Source organism: Pleurodeles waltl, chromosome 7 (genome assembly GCF_031143425.1).
Source record: "Pleurodeles waltl isolate 20211129_DDA chromosome 7, aPleWal1.hap1.20221129, whole genome shotgun sequence".
NCBI lineage: Eukaryota > Metazoa > Chordata > Amphibia > Caudata > Salamandridae > Pleurodeles > Pleurodeles waltl.
This window is the reverse complement of record NC_090446.1, coordinates 324,875,160-324,894,564: the sequence shown is the minus strand read 5'-3', so window position 1 is coordinate 324,894,564 and position 19,405 is coordinate 324,875,160. Positions and strand designations below refer to the sequence as shown.

At 48.4% G+C, this 19,405-nt stretch overlaps 1 protein-coding gene across 1 annotated transcript in view; it reads left to right on the top strand.

Annotated features, from left to right (window-relative positions):
* Positions 1-19,405, top strand: part of PTPRT (protein tyrosine phosphatase receptor type T) — a 1,804,620-nt gene that overhangs the window by 517,632 nt on the left and 1,267,583 nt on the right. The window contains exon 5 of the mRNA XM_069243772.1: positions 7,113-7,228. Within this exon, the coding sequence (XP_069099873.1) occupies positions 7,113-7,228 (116 nt within the window). The remainder of the gene's footprint in view (positions 1-7,112; positions 7,229-19,405) is intronic.

Sequence of the window (19,405 nt, the reverse complement as noted above, 5' to 3'; positions counted from 1 at the left end):
TGTGGACTTCACTGATGATAAAAGATTACAATATGATTTACATTTTACAACTTTTATCAAATCATTTCGATATATCAGTACGGACTATACTGTAAAATCTTTAAAACGGCCTTAATATTTCAATTTTTTCGTATGATCAGAATCCAGGGCAGAAACGATAACGGTATTGTTAAGGATCGAGAATAAAAACATCTTTATCTTCTTTTTGGACCTCAGATTTTAGTGTAGTGATACTATTCTGTAGACCTTTCACTCTGCAAGTACAAATATTTTTTAAAACATTAAGTCCGAACCATATCATTAAGTGTCAAAAATCTGGATGATCTCTCACGTGATCCAATCCCTTTAGACGAGAGTCCTAGTTATAAAAAAAATTTTAAAAAAAACCTCCTTGTTTTATCTAGACAGGTGATTTATCACCTCCCACGGTGTGGCGCTAAGGTCACGTAAGCTCGTGAATTCGGAGATATAATGATGTTGAGCCATAATGAAGGAGATACGGTTCGAAAGCTGGCAGGCCCTTGGAAGGTGCTGACTGCATGCCCCTAAAGGTTCCTGAATCCTGATCAAATGTTCTCATGTTTTTTAGATTTTAAGACTATGATCCAACAAGAGATGTTGAGTTAGATAGTGGGAAACATATCAGCATTCATGTACCTTAGAAAAGTAAAATCTTTGCACCGCTACTCCCGCCCCCCCCCCACACACACACTTTTTATGGAGATTACCCAAGAGACCATGCACAGGCTGAAGTATATATGCATACTAATAGATTTTCTCCGAGTCTCAACAGAAAGCCAAGTGATCTGCGTTAATGTTTCTCAAGGCCTACTCGGAGGCACATTAACATCTTTTCCGTTGCAGGCAGTAGGGGGCACCCAGTAAGCTGAAGGCGAGCCCATAAATGACTCACTTGGGCCCATGTGTTTTCCAATTACGTTAATTGAATAATAATGGAAAGAGTAGAGTCTGGAGCCCTGTTGCGCGTCTTTCAGCTGCACCCCCCCCATGCTCTGCGAGCGTTCAAGTAATTAGCCGCTCGCTAAGGATCTCTGCTGTTGGGTACGGCTCCTGCTAAGGGTCGGGTGATGCAAATTTGACAGCTGCGCCTGAAAATACTTGGAATGGCTTTTAATTGTTCTGGAAGGCAGTTGACATGCAAGACTGGACTTCCTTCAGTGCCAGCTCAGTTAATGATTTCAATAGCTGATAGCAATGGTATGTTTGTTTCTCTGCAAAATCTCATCTCAAATGTAACTTGAACGAGAGGGGTTGCACAGTAGTCTAGCTCACTAGTAATCAAGGAGTGTACAAATAATCAGGTTGAAGTTTCAGATGACTAAAGTGCCAGGACAATAACTACTGACTGGAACATAGGGTAACAGAGTGTCATGTTACCGGTCAGCGACTGTTTGCTTTCCATCGCATAGCACCACCTATCTGGTGCTGCCCTGGCGCCGTTCAGGTTCGTGCTTTCCTGTGTTCAAGTCCCTTCTAAACCTGCAGGCTCCCACCTGTGACTCAACCCTGGTGGTCCTTTGGTGAGCTCTGTCTCTGTTTTGTTTGCCTTCTGCCCTTTTATTTTTCCTTCTCTATTTTTCTCTTTGTTTGTTGTGCATTTTTCTTTTATCCTTTTCTATTTTTCTCTTGTTTCTTCTTGTTTCACTTCTGCCTCTTCCTGTGCTGCCCTCCGTCCCTGCAGCCCTACCCCCCTTTCAGCACCACATTCCCACCTACCAGTTGACCAGCCCTCTCACCTTCCTGCCCTTCTTAATGGCAGCCGCACCTAGACCGCACCCAGGGCCACGGATCCCGGTCCCCACGCCATGCCTCTCATCACTACAGCACCAGCACCCTCCACGTCCTCAACACCAAATGATCCACCGCATGTCACCTCTCATCACCAAAGGACACTCAAATCCCTTTTACCTGCCACAACTGTGCCTTCTCCTGCCTCCGCACACAGGATCCTCCAACCACACTCTCACACACCTCAGCTGCATCCTCCTCAACGCCCGCTCCCTCCTCAAACAGCAACTAGAAGTCTGGGATCCACTATACTCCATCCCTCCAGATGTCACCTGTCTCACAGAAACCTGTATGACCCTCCACCTCAGCCCCAGACATCATCACAGCTATTCCCAATGGCTACAATATCATACACAAGGATCACATCAATCGTCCAGGTGGAGGCATTGCCATAACTCATAGAAAAATCCTTTGCCTCACTACTAGCTCCGACAACCATGCTCCTGGCATGGAGCACCTCCATTTCCAGATCCAGACCAACCCAAACACCGCCCTTTGTGGCACCCTCATCTACAGACCCCAGAGCCCCATTCTTCCTTCACCGATCCGTAGCTGACTTTATCACACACCATGCTCTCACCTCAATGGACTACATCGTCCTCGGCTAACTCAATTTACACCTGAAAAACCATAGCAACCAAAACACATCTTCCCTAATGGAGAACCTCGCCACCCTGGGACTCTAACAACTGGTCACTTCACCAACCCACTCAGCAGGACACATGCTCGACTCAGTCTTTTCCGCTAGCAAAGACATCCACATCACCGACACATCTAAACTGCATTGGACTGATCACCACTGCGTCCAATTCTTCTTCAGCAAACCCACCAAACACCACCACGTCCACCGCCATCCACGAAGGAGCTGGAACACGGTCTATCAAGACCAACTAACCACGGCCATCAACCAAACACCACCGTTGGCCACCGTGGATGCCAACTCATTAGCATGCAACCTCCACCAATAGATCTCCATTTGTGTCAACTTTCTGGCCCCCCTCAAGAAACTCTCTGACAAGCAACACCCCAAGAAATCAGACGGTTCTTCCCTGCCCTCCAGAAGTCCAAGAGCACCTTCAGAAGGCTTGAGAAAAGACAGAGGAGCAGCAAGACCACGGTCGACCACCCAGCCTTCAAAGCAACCATCACCGCATACCACCACCTCATCAGAACCACAAAGAAAACGGCCATTCAGGAACACATCAACACCAAAGCACACAACAGCAAAGAACTCTTTACAGTGATCAAAGAACTCACCAAACCCAGCACAGACTCCACAGACACCTCCCCTTCCCAAAACCTCTGCGACAACCTCACCACCTTCTTCCACTGCAAGACTTTAGACAGCTTTGCCACCAAAGACCCTCCCACCCCACCCACAATCACCATACCCAAAGAATCCAGTCCCCATTCAACCCTGCACAAATGGACCTCTCTATCCACTGAAAACACCTTAAAGAACATGAAGACCTTCCACTTCGGAGTCCCCTCAAACCCATGCCTCCACCACATCTTCAACGAGCTAGCGCCACCATCACCCCCCAACTATGCCGCACCATCAACTGTTCCATCGAGTCTACCACCTTTCCAGAAGACTGGAAGCATGCAGAAATCAACCCACTGCTGAAGAAACCCTTGGGTGAACCGACAGACCTCAAGAACTACAGACCCACCTCACTGCTCCCCTTCCCAGCCTAAGTCATCGAGAAGGCCTTCAATGCCCCACTCACCAAATTAATCAAAGCAACCTCATCTTGGACCCCTTCCAATCAGACTTCAGAAGCAACCACAGCACTGAGCCACTCCTCGCAGCAACGGATGACATTCACACTCTCCTTGACCAAGGCAAAACCGCAGCCCTCATCCTCCTGGACCTCTCTGCCACCTTTGACACCGTCTCCCACCACACCCTCTGCACTAGACTCCACGGTGCTGGTATCCGCAGCAAAGCCTTAGAGTGGATTCACTCCTTCCTCACTAGTCAAACTGAGAGAGTCAGGATCATACCATTTTCCTACAACCAACAGAAAACAGCTGCAGTGTTCCTCAGGGCTCCTCTCTGAGCCCCACACTCTTTAACACCTGCGTGGTCTGCTCGCTAACATCATAAGAAACTACGGACTCAACAATTTCTCCTTTGCAGATGATACTCAACTGATCTTCTCTCTCACGACATGCTCACTACCGCCAAAAGCCACTTCCACAATGGATTGAAGGCAGTCACTGCCTGGATGAAGGATAGCTGCTTGAAACTCAACTCCAACAAGAATGAGGTCCTCATCCTGGGTTCCACCCCCCTACGATCGGGATGACTCCTGGTAGCCCTCAGCACTTGGAACCCCCACCAAAGCCACTGACCACGCATGCAACCTCAACATCATCCTTGACTCCTCGCTCTCAATGAACTGCCGTCTTATCCTGGTGTTTCCACACACTCAGCCTGCACTGAAAGGTCTTCAAATGGATCCTGATGGAGTCCAGGAGAACAGTCACCCAAGTGCTTTTCACCAGCGAATTAGACTACAGCAATGGCCAGCACCACCTAAACACTCCAAAAGGATCTCAGAGAATCCAGAACGCCTCAACCAGACTCATCTTGGACATTCTCCTCTGCAACCACATCTCTAGTCACCTGAGGGACCTTCACTGGCTCCTGATCACCAAATAATCACCTTCAAGCTCCTCATGCATGCATACAACAAGGCCCTTCACAACATCGTCCTGCGCACCACAACCACTGCCTAACCTTCCACACATCAACCAGACACCTCCGATCTGCCCAACTAGCCCACACTACTACCCAAAGGATACGCAAGAACTTAGCTGAAAGAAGATCCTTCTCCTACCTCACCTCAAAAACCTGGAATGCTCTTCCACTACACCTCCAGCAATCACCCTCATTACCTCAATTCAAGAAGGACCTCTACACCTGGCTCTTTGACTGAACCCATTCTTCCCCCCCAGCGCCTTGAGATCCTCACAGTTGATTAATAATGATCTTACAAGAACAGTGATTGATTGATTGGATGCCAGCAGGGTCCGACAAGACATAGGGGGTCATTCTGACTCCCGCCGGGCGCGGTCACCGCGCGCCCGGCGGGAGCCGCCAAAATACCGTACCGCGGTCGGAAGACCGCGGCGGGTATTTTGAGTTTTCCCCTGGGCTGGCGGGCGGCCTCCAAAAGGCCGCCCGCCAGCCCAGGGGAAAACGACCTTCCCACCATGAAGCCGGCTCGTAATCGAGCCGGCGGAGTGGGAAGGTGCGACGGGTGCTACTGCACCCGTCGCGTATTTCACTGTCTGCTATGCAGACAGTGAAATACAAGCGGGGCCCTCTTACGGGGGCCCCTGCAGTGCCCATGCCATTGGCATGGGCACTGCAGGGGCCCCCAGGGGCCCCGCGACACCCCCTACCGCCATCCTGTTCCTGGCGGGCGAACCGCCAGGAACAGGATGGCGGTAGGGGGTGTCAGAATCCCCAAGGCGGCGCAGCATGCTGCGCCGCCTTGGAGGATTCTGACGGGCAGCGGAAAACCGGCGGGAGACCGCCGGTTTTCCTGCACTGACCGCGGCCAAAGCGCCGCGGTCAGAATGCCCTGCGGGGCACCGCCGGTCTGTCGGCGGTGAATGACCCCCATAATCTTTTCCAAGGTACTGAATGTCACTTCCTCTCCCAGGGAACTGATCCAAAATGTGGAGCGGAGAAGAGTATTTTGTAGCAGGGCAGCCTCGACTGCATGGATGGACAGTCATGGTCCCGCCAAAGTAAATGAAATGTGTAATTGAGAGGGCACCCGCAATAAAGTTTGGTTATAGCTAATATCTGTCTCTGAGTCTTCTGTTCATACATGCATGTGCAACATTAGTAGGGAGTAAGTACAGGAAATAGGCCCTTGTCTGCATTAATTGAATAGAAAAAATCCAATACCTTTCAAAAAGAAAATAGAATGCGGAGCTATATCTACTCATTTGAAAAAACAAATGAGTAAATATATAAGAATGATAACAGGAGTTCTGCTACAAATAATACATCTACTACTGCTACATCTATTTCTAATACTACTACTATTACTCTAATACTGCTATTGCTTCTTCTACTCCTAGAACACTACTCCCACCACTACTTCCACTACAACGTCTATTCCTTTTACTACACATACTACTTATAGCACACCTACTACTGCTTCTCCTACAAATACTAATGCTACTTGTACTACTCATACCAATACTTTTATGACTGCGTCTATTCCTATTTCTGTTACTGCTCCCAGTACTACTATCACCACAGCTACAGTGTCTGGACAGAGTTCTCTGCTTGTCCTCCCTCCTAAGGAGTTTGTAAGGAAAGGGGCAGGAAACATTAGTTGTAGGATTTGCAAACGTTCCTTATTCTTTCATTAATTTCCTGAATCACAGTGTTCTACAAAGGTGCTACACTCCCTAATCCAGATGCCATTCATGTGTCTATGTTGAAAGTGAAGGTTACATTTGTCGCTTTACTGTACCACATTGACATGGACATCTTCTGCAAGGCCTTCCCAGGGCTATGCCACAAAAGTTCTGCATGGGATTTCCAGTGTACGTGGTGTTGTCTGATATCAAACCTGGTCAAGTCCTCTGAAATAACTTGTGTAACCAACTATAGTGGTTATTCAGATCACCCGTTGCTCTTCTGACGTTGATTTTATTTCTTCACATAATTGGGGTGAAACTGGAGGGGTGGGGGCATAACAGAGTTGGCAGATTACTCGTTGTAGTGACACGTGCAGAAGTAATCCATCGTTCCCTCTTTTTTCAAAAGAGCTGGCTCTATCATCCACTGAGTCTGAGTAGATAGAGAGAAAAGGTCTAAAGTTTGGGAGCAAGAGTGTGTGAAGGGAGAGCATCCTTAGCTGTACCGGATTTCACTCCAAAAATAAATTGCTTGAAACCAGTCTGCGTGTGGGAGAGTCCGGTGTCACTGTTCAAGATATCCATTGAGTCTCGATGTAACTGACACCACAGCCAACAACACACAAGTCACTACTATGATAAACCTGCACTAATTTCACATTAAGCTTCTCCATCACTGTGAAATCTGAATAAACAACTTCAGAAGAACAAGGCAATTAAAACTAGCTTTTAAAAACTATTGTGAATAGAGCTGATGAATTTTGTAGTTACACATCAGTCAGAGGAACCAAAAGGTGTGATATTACAATATCTTCTGTCTGGCACAATTACTGACACATTTTCCTTGTATTATTTAATTGGCTCACAAATTGGATTTTATTCACTGCTACTTTTTCTTTTTTTCTCTGCAGGGAAAGCTCCCCATTTTCTGCGGCTTCAAAATGTGGAAGTAAACGTGGGACAGAATGCCACTTTTCAGTGTATCGCCGGGGGAAAGTGGTCCCAACACGACAAACTATGGGTCCAGGTACAATAAACTTAACTCGTCTCTCTTCATCGTCATCATCAAGACTAACCTCTGTAACAATCAAGGACCCTGAACTAACCACTAACCCTGTGTTACGAAGCAGTGTTATGCCTAGTGTAGTGAGCTTTAACGCCTCTTCAGGGGTAGTAAGTGCTATACAAATAGAATTACAGATATAATGTAGAAATGCGGCCTATCATTTATTCTGCTAATGAATGCCACGTTATGCAAACCTTTAGTAGCACTTATTGTGATCACAAACCTAATGCCAAGGAAAAAAAAGAGAAGAAACATGCTGACTTCATAGTGGACTGCTTTTTCCTTTATTCTATTCTCCTCCACATATATCTCAATCAAGTTAGGACAATTGTTTAAGTGATTTCTGGCAAATTAAACCATTTTTTTTAATGTAGAAATTGTTGACAAGGGAAAGATGTTTTTGAATTCTTGTAGCATTCATAGTGGAATCTTGAAATACCAAGGGCATAAGTAGAAGAGTCACTTTAATTTCGATGTGGCGTATAAGAAGGATTGCAGGCCTGATTCGAATTACAAGATCAGTGAGAACACAATGAATCTCATGCTTCTTTGCCTCCGAGTTCGGATTAGGATAGCTGGAAGAAATGAGGAATAACAATGGGAATCGGGGACAGAATTGCTAATTCTCCAGGTAAAACCTCATTTCAAAGGATACCCTATGTTTCACATTCTTAATATACGGTGATTCCACCGCCCAGCATTGTCAATGCCCCGCATGTTGGTTATTTTGAGTGTTCAATAGTACCGGTCCAACTCCTGGTAGTTTGTAGTGAGGCACCAAGGCCCATATTTATACTTTTTTAGTGCCACTTTTTGATGCAAAAACGGCGCAAACATACAAAATACAATTGTATTTTGCAAGTTTACGCCGCTTCTTCGTCAAAAAATGACGCAAATGCGGCACTAAAAAAGTATAAATATGGGCCCAAGTATCTCTAGTAGTTGCTTTCTGGGTAGGGTGACCAGATCTTGTTAAGCAAAAACCACGACATTTTGCAAAAATAGTAGAAGGACTAATCATCTTACATCAACAGAGGGGCGTGAAATGACAGCTCTCATCAACATATGAACACAGAAGAGACACTATCAAAATAAATCAAATATAATTTTTAAAACCAGCATCCTACCTCTTAATTAAATGTCTTACTTATAACAACTGCTAACTAGCTCAGCTTTAGAACACCTGAAAAAGTGCCTTTCACTGTTTTCAGTTGCCACCTCCAAAAACCGGGACAGAAGCGAAATTTTCCGAAATCTGCAGGGACAATTGGCGGAAAACCAGGACTGTCCCAGCAAATCCGGGCCGCCTGGTCACCCTATTTCTGGAGCATTATTAAGTGCAAAAACAACAGATGAGGGACGGAATGCAGAATAAATCAAACATTCACCCCCAGTCACAGATCTGGGTTTAAGCCATCAGTTTTTTTGCTTGCCATGCCATTCCAGTTTGGAACCAGCCATATGCAAATCAGTCTTGTCACTGTTCCCCATGGGAACAGTCCAGCTCGAACTGCCAGGCGAGGTCTTCCCTTTTGTCACCATAAGTGCGCCGGGTATGCCCAGACATGGGTCCCGGGCTCACTGTGCCACTGGATTCAAGCTAGCCTGGCTGATGAAGGGTGATACCCTGAAACCGGTCCCAGGATGCTTGTTTCTGGTCCAGGGAAGACCTTGCCGGGCCCTTCGGGCTGGACTGTTCCCATGGCTGGGCATACCCAGCGCACTTATGGTGACAAATGGGAAGACCTCGCCTGGCATGGCTGGATCCAAATTGGGGTGGCATGGTGAGCAAAATAATTGATGGAATATATCCAGATCTATGACAGGGGGCGAATGTTTGATGGGTTCCGCATTCCGTCCATCATTTGTGTTTGTTTGCTTTCCGCATAATTAAGGGCATTATTTTAATGTCAAGAAATGACTAATACTGTTTAAGTTTATACAACAAGGTTATTTTCCTTGTTTTCAGGAGGAGAACTATTAGTTCATTATTTAATGTGTTATTTAATAATATTTCACCGACCTATCCATCGCGTGGTATACCATACACTCTAATTTTTTCAACTTACCTCCCCAGTGGACCGGTCCCCGGCACCAACCCCAGGAGCCATTTCCCCATAACATTTCATAGCACCCACCCCTAGCTACAGCCCTCGGTCATCAAACGTACCTCGGAAAGTGCTATGCATTGCCCCTCTCCCATATCTGGCAGTACTTCTTCATCCCACTATGCCCTGAGCACGTCATGACAACTCGTGCCTATCTCTTGGCCCCACACTGCTTTAATTTTCTCTAGCCAACTGTTGCACAGCATCCAACCCTTTCCCTACCACTTATTTCAGGAAGCACCCTGAAGAATGCTGCGGGAACAACGTGGGTCATTGTCCACGAAAGCGGAATAACCCTTTCCTGAACAATGACCCTGTTTTCCTTTGCCTTAACCACGCCTGTCCAGAACAGCAAACATATGTGGTTAAGGCAGAGGAAAGCTGACTCCGGATCGGAGAGGATGTGGTCAGGTAAATCAGGCTGGGGTAGGGTTGGGGGCGCAGTTTTAGGGGCCGGGGTGGGGGTAATTTGAGTTTTTAGGGGTAGGGGCGGAGGGGTGGGGGTCAATGTCATTTTAGGGTTTAGGTGCGGGGTGGTGGGTCAATCAATCAATCAATCAATCATAGCACTTGTATAGCGCGCTACTCACCCGGAAGGGTCTCAAAGCGCTTGGGGAGGGGGGCAGCTACTGCTCGAACAGCCAGGTCTTGAGTTGTATCCTGAAGGCGAGGTGGTCCTGGGACAGCCGAAGGTGGATGGGGAGGGAGTTCCAAGTCTTGGCCGCCAGGTGGAGAAGGATCTGCCTCCGGCGGTGGCTCTTCGGATGCGTGGTACGGTGGCGAGGGCGAGGCTAGCGGACCGTAGCTGGCGGGTGGGCGTGTGGAAGGTCAGGCGGTCGTTGAGGTACTTGGGTCCCAGGTTGTGGAGGGACTTGTGTGCGTGGGTGAGGAGCCTGAACGTGATCCTCTTGTTGACGGGGAGCCAGTGCAGGTTCCTCAGGTGGCCGGAGATGTGGCTGTGTCGAGGGATGTCCAGGATGAGTCGGGCGGAGGCGTTCTGGATGCGTTGTAGTCTTTTCTGTAGCTTGGCTGTGGTTCCGGTGTAGAGAGTGTTTCCGTAGTCCAGCCGGCTGGTGACGAGGGCCTGGGTGACCGTCTTCCTGGTTTCGATAGGGATCCATCGGAAGATCTTGCGGAGCATGCGGAGGGTGTGAAAGCATGAAGAGGAGACGGCGTTGACTTGTCTGGTCATCGCGAGGGAGGAGTCCAGGATGAATCCCAGGTTGCGTGCGTGGTCTGTCGGCTTGGGGGCGGTGCCCAGGGCTGGGCGCCACCAGGAGTCGTCCCAGGCGGAGGGTGATGGTCCAAGGATGAGGACTTCGGTCTTGTCTGAGTTCAGTTTCAAGCGGCTGTTCTTCATCCACTCGGCGACATCTTTCATCCCTTCGTGGAGGCTGGTTCTGGCGATGTCGGGGTCTCTGGTGAGGGAGAGGATCAGCTGGGTGTCGTCGGCGTAGGAGATGATGTTGAGGTTGTGTTGGCGTGTGATGGCTGCGAGAGGTCTCATGTAGACGTTGAAGAAGGTGGGGCTGAGTGATGATCCTTGCGGGACGCCGCAGATGACTTCTGTGGCCTCGGAACGAAACGGGGGGAGGCGGACACTCTGTGTTCTTCCAGTGAGGAACGAGATGATCCACTTCAATGCCTTCTCTTGGATGCCGGTGTTGCTGAGGCGTTGGACTAGGGTGCGGTGGCAGACAGTGTCGAACGCGGCAGAGAGGTCCAGGAGGATGAGTGCCGCCGTTTCCCCGTTGTCGAGGAGGGCTCGGATGTCGTCGGTGGCTGCGATGAAGGCGGTCTGGGTGCTGTGGTTGGCTCTGAAACCGGACTGCGAGGGGTCGAGGGATCCGTTCGTCTCGAGGAAGGCGGCAAGCTGTCTGTTGGCGATCTTCTCGATGACTTTGGCAGGAAAAGGGAGGAGCGAGATGGGGCGGAAGTTTTTGAGGTCGGTGGGGTCCGCTGTTGGTTTCTTCAGTAGGGCGCTGAGCTCGGCATGCTTCCAGCTCTCCGGGAAGGTGGCGGTGTTGAAGGAGGTGTTGATGACGTCTCGGAGTTGGGGTGCGATGGTGGAGTCGGCTTTGTTGAAGACGTGGTGGGGGCGGGGGTCAGTCGGAGATCCGGAGTGGATGGTGTTCATCGTGCGGGCTGTATCTTCGGTGGTCACTGCGGTCCAGGTGCGGAGGGTCGTGGTGGGGTGCGTTGGTTCGACGGTTGGGTGCAAGGATGGTGTGCCGAAGCTGATGTGGATGTCGGCAATCTTGCGGTGGAAGAACGAGGCGAGGGAGTCGCAGAGATCTTGTGAAGGGGTGATGTCGTTGTTGCCGGTGCTGGGGTTGGAGAACTCCTTGACGATGCTGAAGAGTTCCTTGCTATCGTGGGCGTTGTTGTCCAGTCGGTCCTTAAGTGATTTCTTCTTGGTGGTGCGGATGAGCTGGTGGTGCTTGCGGGTCGCGTGTTTGAGGGCGGTCATGTTGTCAGTGGTCCGGTCGAGGAGCCAGGCTTTCTTGAGGGTGCGGCAGGTCTTCTTGGAGTCCTTGAGTTCGTCGGTGAACCAGGGGGCCTTCTTGCTTCCGGGTTTGCTGGGAGGGTTCTTCAGTGGTGCGAGGTCACAGTAGTTTTAGGGGCAGGAGTGGGGGTTGGGGGTAGTTTAGGTTTTAGGGGAGGTTTGGTGGGTCGGGGTAGTTTTAGGGGTGAGGGTGGGGGTCGAGGTACTTTTAGGTTTTAGGGGTGGGGTGGGGGGTCTCAGTAGTTTTAGGGACGGAGATGGGGAGTTGGGGTGTTTTAGGATTTAGGGGCTGGGGTGGTGGTAGTTTAAGGAGCAGGGGTGGGGGTTGGGGTAGCTTAGGTTTTAGGGGCAGGGTGGGGGCCTGGATAGTTTTAGGGGCATGGGTGGGGGTCGGGGTAGTTTTAGGTTTTAGGGGCAGGGTGAGGGGTAGGGGTAATTTTAGGTTTTAGGGGTGGGGTGGGGCGGTTGAAGTATTTTCAGGGGCAGGGGTGGGGGTAAGGGTAGTTTAGGTTTTAGGGTCGGGGTCAAGGTGGTTTTAGGGGCGGGTGAGGGGTTGGGGTACTTCTAGGTTTTAGTTGTGGGGTGCCGCAGTAGTTTTAGGGGTGGGGTGGGGGGTTGGGGTAGTTTTAGGTTTTAGGGGTGGGGTGGGGGGTTGCAGTAGTTTTAGGGGCGGGATGGGGTTTGGGGTAGTTTAGGTTTTAGGGGCAGGGTGGGGGGTCAGGGTAGTTTTAGGTTAGAGGACTGAGGGTGGGGGTCGGGTACCTTTAGGTTTTAAGGGTGGGGGTCACAGTAGTTTTAGGCGTGGGGTGGGGGTTGGGGTAGTTTTGGGTTTTAGGAGTGGGGTGAGGGTTCGCGGTAGTTTTAGAGGAGGTCCGGGGGGGTTACTAGCTGGAACCATGCATGCCATTCCACGCATGCCTTTACCAGGAATGACTTTACAACAAAAAATCGTTGTTAAGGTCGTCGTGGTAAAGGCATTAATGGTAACAACTCGATCGTTGTTCTGACCACGTTGTTCAGGCATGCGTTGTTCCGACATATATTCACCTATTTCTGCTTTGCAAAACTCTCAATAAAAAGAATGTTTAAAAAAAAATCCACAGGCCTTTCTTCAAAAACTTTCCTCTTCGCTGTTGTTCTATTTGGCATTTCACAAATGCCAGTGGTTAATTATAAAGCCCTGGGTATGAGGTAATTATAAGTCATTTTCATATGTGAAAACAAATGAATATAATAGATAACTGTTAGAAACTGGATCTGCAGTTGGTAGATGTATGCACACTGTCCAAGTAGGGACCTCAGCTCTAGTAAGGTAAGTCAATAACACATCATAAATTATCCTGCACTCACCCTCTGATAGCTTGGCACAGGGCAGTGAGGCCTAACTTAGAAGGCAATGTGTAAAGTACTTGTGCTACACACACACACAATAACCATACAAGGTACACCACAGATGAAGCTTTACATGGTTCATAGAAAAATAGAGCTCATTTATCTGGATATTTTAAGCTCAATAAGATACAGGAATACTTGCCTTTTTAGGCCAAAGATAGGAAGATGAATGTGCAAGAAAAGCGGCATAGGTCAAAACGACAGTGCTGGGAACTCCTTGGCACAAGTGTCTAATGTCCGTGGTCGTGCTCCTACCAGGAACGTGATATGGGTATGCAGGGCCAGAGCCGCCCGGGTTCAAGTTGATGAGGTGTGAGCAGCGAAGCTCTGCAGAAGTTGCTCAGGTGAAGTTGAAGAGGTGAGAGCGGCAAAGCAGAGCATGAGGCCGCTTGTGTGAAGTTGAAGAGATACAGGTGGCAAATCGGGGCAAAAGCCGCTCGGGTGAAAGTTGAAGTGTTGTGATGAGAGCGGCAAAGCAGGACAAGAAGCCACTGGAGTAAAGTTGAAGAGGTGCGAGAAGTGAAGCAGGGCGGGGGCTGCTTGGGTGAAAGTCAAATGGTTGCGAGCTGTGAAGATTAGCGGAAGCCACTTGAGTGAAATTCGAAGAGTTCCGAGCAGCAAAGCTTGGCAGAAGCCACTCAGGTGAAGTTGAACAGATGATAGTGGCGAAGCAGGGCAGAAGACCCTTGGGTGAAGTTGATGCGATGCGAGTGGCATAGCAGGTTGGTAGCCGCTCGAGTGAAGTTGTTGAGATGTGAGCAGCAAAGCAGGTCTGAAGCCACTGGGATAAGGTTGATGTGAGGCGAGCCGCAAAGCAGGTTGGAAGCCGCTCAGGTGAGGTTGATGCGATGAGAGTGGCAAAGCAGGGAAGAAGCCACTCAGGTGAAAGTCAAAGAGTTGCAATGTGAGTGGTGAGGGAAAGCAGGAACAGTCAGAGTCACTTTGGGCTTGGTGATCGAGTCTTGGGTTACTGGTCAGAGAACAGCAGGCAGCAGAGTTGCACAACTAAGCAGGGCAGCAGTTCCTAAGAACAGTCAGTCCTGGCAGAGTGGCAATCATGGCACACAGCAGTCTTTACTCAAGCAACAGGTCTTGAGTCCGGAAGTGTACTGTCTTGAGTGAGTCATGAGCCCAATTTTTATATCAAAATGTGCCTTTGATGTGTGGGGTGTCTACAAAGAGAGCTTTTGTAATGCACAGGTCCCCCTTTCAGGTTAGCCTCGGCTCCAGACTATCAGTGGGAAGTAATCATTCCCTTTGTGTGTACTCCAGACACTACCCTTCTGAAGTGTAAGTGTGAGCCCTTCCTACTTCCCCCCCAGGAAGATCCATCCATTCGCAGATGTATTTGAGTATCCTGTGTTGTGGGTGTCTGACGGGAATGCACAAGTGTGGCTGTCACCTAACCCAAGCCAGATGTGTATTGGCGATAGGCTGTGGGCACACAGGGTAGTGAGTGCAGAGAAATGTCTACTTTCTAAAAGTGGATTTTCTAAGATAGTATTAATAAATCCGACCCCACCAGGAGAGAGGATCTATTATTATCATTCCAGTTAAACATGATTCAGGTACTCCTCTCCAATCAGGAATTACAGCTTAAAGGTAATATAAGGAATTCCCAATGCTGGCCTATGAGAGGGTCAGGCCTCACTGTAATGAAAAACAACTTTGGGAAGTTTTTCAATACTTGGACACGAGAACTTAAAAGTATATGTCCTGCTTTCTGCTTACTTGGCACCCTGCCCTATGGGCTACCTGCGACCTACCTTAGGGATGACCTAAATGTAAGAAAAGGGAAGATTAAGGCTTGGCAGATGTTTTAAATGCCAATTCAGGGAGGCAGTTGGAGTGCATGCTAAAGCCCTGTGTTGGTAGCCCTGAGACATGTTTAGAGGGCTAAGTAAGTGGTTGGCACAATCAGTGCTGCAGGCCCACTAGTATCATCAGTGTAGTATGCTGTTTGTTCTTGTGCTGGACTGGATTTACTGATGAAGATCCCCTAAACCATTCCTTGGGTGAGTGATGCAGGTGGTTCTCATGTAAAGTGCTCCAATGCCTTCAGTTCAACTTTGCACGATATAAACTTTAAAAATACAATAAAAAAATAGAGTACTTCTACGGAAATGCCCTGATAAGTTTAACTATTCTGAATGGCTTCGAGCTGGTGCAGCCTTGGAACGAGGCCTCAGGTCAATGAATGGTGGTCTGAAAGAGCTGTTATCAATGTCAGCCTTAAACTTTACAAAGCACAGTGTTTGTTGTCCATAACCTGCTGCCTGACAGAGAAAGTGCTAATTTGTTACGCTAAATTAAGTTATTCAGGAAATCAAGGTCAAAATGTAATGCATAAGACTTTTTAAATCAATGTGATTTATGAAAGGGAGACAGGATATTTCCAGATTGCCACGCAGTTCATTTTCTTGCATTGTAAAACAGCAGCACAATAATTTTTTCTGCTGCAATTGTTCCCTGCAGCTTGGCAGCTGGATCATTTCTGAGGTAAGAGGAGAATGACAGTGAGAGAGACAAAAGGATAGAAGTAGGTAAGAAGTGGGAGATGTAAACTGGGGAAGTGATAGAGGCATAAAGTAGTTGCCCTGAGAAGGAAATTCATAAATAGGAAAAAAGAGAAAGGTGAGAAAGAAGTTAAGCTAAGGTATAAAGAGATCTGAAGGAAGAGCCAGAAGGAAGATGTATAGCTACCTGAGGGCCGGAGAGTTGAATTTCTGCTTAGTGAAGAGTGCAAGTAATTCACCTTGTTTTCTTTTGCATTCTGGTATTTGTAGTATTGATTTTTAATTTGTTAACAGAGAACTTCAAGTATCAGAATGTAAAGAAAGCAGTAATAAATAAACTGCTCACACCTCACATGTGGCCATTTGAGCAATCCAATGGAAAAGAGGCAGAAGGTTAGAGATAGGTTAAGTAATTGAGTGGAAGAGGCAGTGAGAAGGGAGAGTATGGCAATGAAGTGCGGCAAGGGGGATAAGGGAATACTGAAGGGCATAAAGATGGGAGGCAGAGGCAGGTGTCGGAAGTTTTGTCAAATCTTGTGCGCAGAGTTTAAATGCTACAATTTTGGTGTTTGTAGTTTTCCATTATAAACTTAAATTCACAGTTGAAATGGGATACCTTTTTGAGGAAAGAGGATTGGAAAAAATGGTAAATGCAAGACAGATGGACAGGGTATGAGAAGGAAAACATTGGTCAAGAAACATTGAGGGAAGGGAGAGATGTGTGGATATTGAGGCAAAGGAATGGAATTAATTAGTAGGGAGATGCTTGGGCATATACAGTGAGAGAGATTTAGAGGAAGGGAAAGGAGGGTGGCCCTGTCTCCTAAACCCTTTTCAATCACACCATTATGAACCCCATAACTCCTTTCACCTTATATATCCCATGTCCACTTTGTACTAATCTGCTAATACTAGGTACAAGTAGAATGGCAGAGAGAGGGTCACTGCACCACACAAGGGCAACAATACGGGCACACTCAGTGTCCAGACGCAGGAAATTCAGAAGCATGAGAAACAGAGGTGGGGGGGTCCAGTATGTCCTTTAACCAAATAGTAGCCAGAAGGTGGATCTCTGCAATAGCTGCACCGCTGTCCTCTCAAAGTGTGGAATCCTGGCCAGCCAAATTTAAGCTGGGCCAGAGGAGCTGGAGAAGTAAAAGAGTCCGCCACTTCTCTGGAGGGAGCTAAAGAGCAGTCAGAGTCAGTTGGGTGGTGGGTACAAAGATGGTGCTAGGCCAACCCAACCACTAGGTGTTCATAGCAATGGCTGCGCCGAGTGGGGTGGCGAGTTAGGCCATGCACCGAGACAAGCAATAGGACGGGCCGGCCCGATAACAGGAAGGGCTGCAGACACCTATAGCCTGACCCTCATCCCACACCTTAAGGCAGCCTGGATGTGGGTAACAAAACTGGGTTGCAGAGTAAAATGTTGGAGAGTGAACAAGCACCTCAGTAGTTACGCCAAGGGTGGGGATCAAAAATTGCTAGGTAACAGTACGGGCCGCCCGCCACATGAAGAGCTGCAAAAGGTCCACCAAGGTGAACCCTCATACCACACCACCCCAGTTCACAGCGAGGCAATAGGGCTGGCCTGGACGAGGAGTGCACTGTGAGGCAGAGCAAGGCACAGCTGAGCTGGTGGGGGCCCTCGATGGAGGTGTCCCACCAGATGCAGGACACCACTCCTGCCCGCCACACATGGCGTCGCCGAGATAAGCCCACAGGGCAAAGGAGAGGCCCTGGAGGCAGGCTGGCCGTACCAAAAAAGAAAAGGGGGGCCACAGAAGGCCATCAACAGGTGAACCCTCATCCCACCCCTGGCTGCAAGGTCTGCACAGGCCACAAGATTGAGGCAGAGCTCCTCAGCCTCCGCTGCGGCATGGAGGTCAGTCGGAAAGAAAGCCGGTGGCCACAGATGGGAAGTACAGGAAAACAGGACCCCTGGCATCTCCAATACACAGCAGGCCACACAACAGGTCTAACGTGTGGTGGTCCATGGCAGATTTCAATGCTTGCGGCCTGTGGCTCCTGCCATCTTAACCAGCCACTGTGTCAGTCCCAGGATCTGCCACATCCATGAGTCACTCTGTGACATTGAGGGCCCCCCTGGGGTCTGCACTGTCTTTGAGCTGTCAGGAGGCAAAGGGTGGCAAAGAGAGGCCAGGAAAAGGTCAGGGTCCACCCCTGGTTATAAGCAGGTGGTAGATCCAGGAAGGTAGACCTACTTGGGCGCCATCTTGGACATACCCCTTTATTTACCCACCTTTGAATATTGTTTTTAGCATAAATAATATCCCAGGCTTGTGAGCAGTAGCACATGTGTCACTTGTTTGGCTCCTTCTGGAAAGAGGTGTTTAACCTCTCCTGTATTCTCAGGTAATAGTGAGTTCCTTCAGGTAGCACATTTATGTGGCATTGGAGGTTTTGACTTGAGGTTTTTCTACCTAATAAGACCTTATTAAGCACAAAATGAGTTACACCATTCTGTATATCTTTTTTGATACAGGCTGTTTTCTACCGAAGCGTGGGACATTCCCTGAAATATGGATTTTCCCTGACAAGAGTTCATCCCTGACACTCAGACACATAATAGGTGATTGGTGAAATACTTGTATATATTTTAAACCATAGGCAGTTGCTCTAAGGAGCATTCCAAACCATAATGTTTGACCACTGTGCCACACTAGACAAAGGTCTGCCGTAGTCCATCCTGAACTGCCAAGCAAGCATTCATCAGAAGAGAATTTAAGTAGTCTGAAACCAGTTTCTTTGTCATCAGTGAAGTACTACTTGAATCCTGTGGCACACGAAGCACACACACCTGCATACATTATTTTGCTACACAAGTGAGGATTATTATAACATGAAACAATACCTAGCTCATCAATCAATCAATCAGGATTTATGAAGCATGGCTTATCACTCATTAGGGTATCCAGATGCAGAGGCTTCTTCAAAAAGGCAGGTCTTGAGGGCCCTTCTGAATTCTGGAAGAGAGGTTACGGTCTGGAGTTGCGTGAGTAGGCTGTTCAATGTCTTTGCTGTGTTGTGGCAGGAGGAGCAACCTCCACTTTTGCTTCGGTAGATGCAAAGAGAGTGGGCAAGTGAAAGGGGGTGAAGAGTAGTCTTTTCTGCGGTTGGTGGGTCAGCAGCTTTAATTGGCACCTCTTCTGTATGGGGAGCCTATGGAATTGCCCGGGGTGGGGTCTGACGTGGAAACGTCAGGAAAGGTCGAGGAGGAGTCTGGCTATAGAGTTCTGAATGATCTGAAGTCTTTGTGGGAGGTGTGCGACGATTCCTATTCAGAGAGCATTGCCATAGTCTAGTTGGCTGGTGATGCAGGCCTGTGTTACAGTGCATCTTGTGTGCAGAGTTATCCACTTGAAGATCTTATATAGCATGCACAGAGTGAGGAAGCAGGTGGAAGAGACCTAGTTGAACCGTGATTTGATGGCGAGCTTGTTGTCAATTACGAATCCCAGGTATCTGCTGTATTCTGAGGGAGTGACTGTGGGTCCTAGGTCTGATGGCCACCAGTAGTCGTTCCATGTGTTGCTGTTGTTGGTGAAGCTCAGCACTTCCATAATGTCTTTGTTCAGTTGCAGGCAGTTGTTCT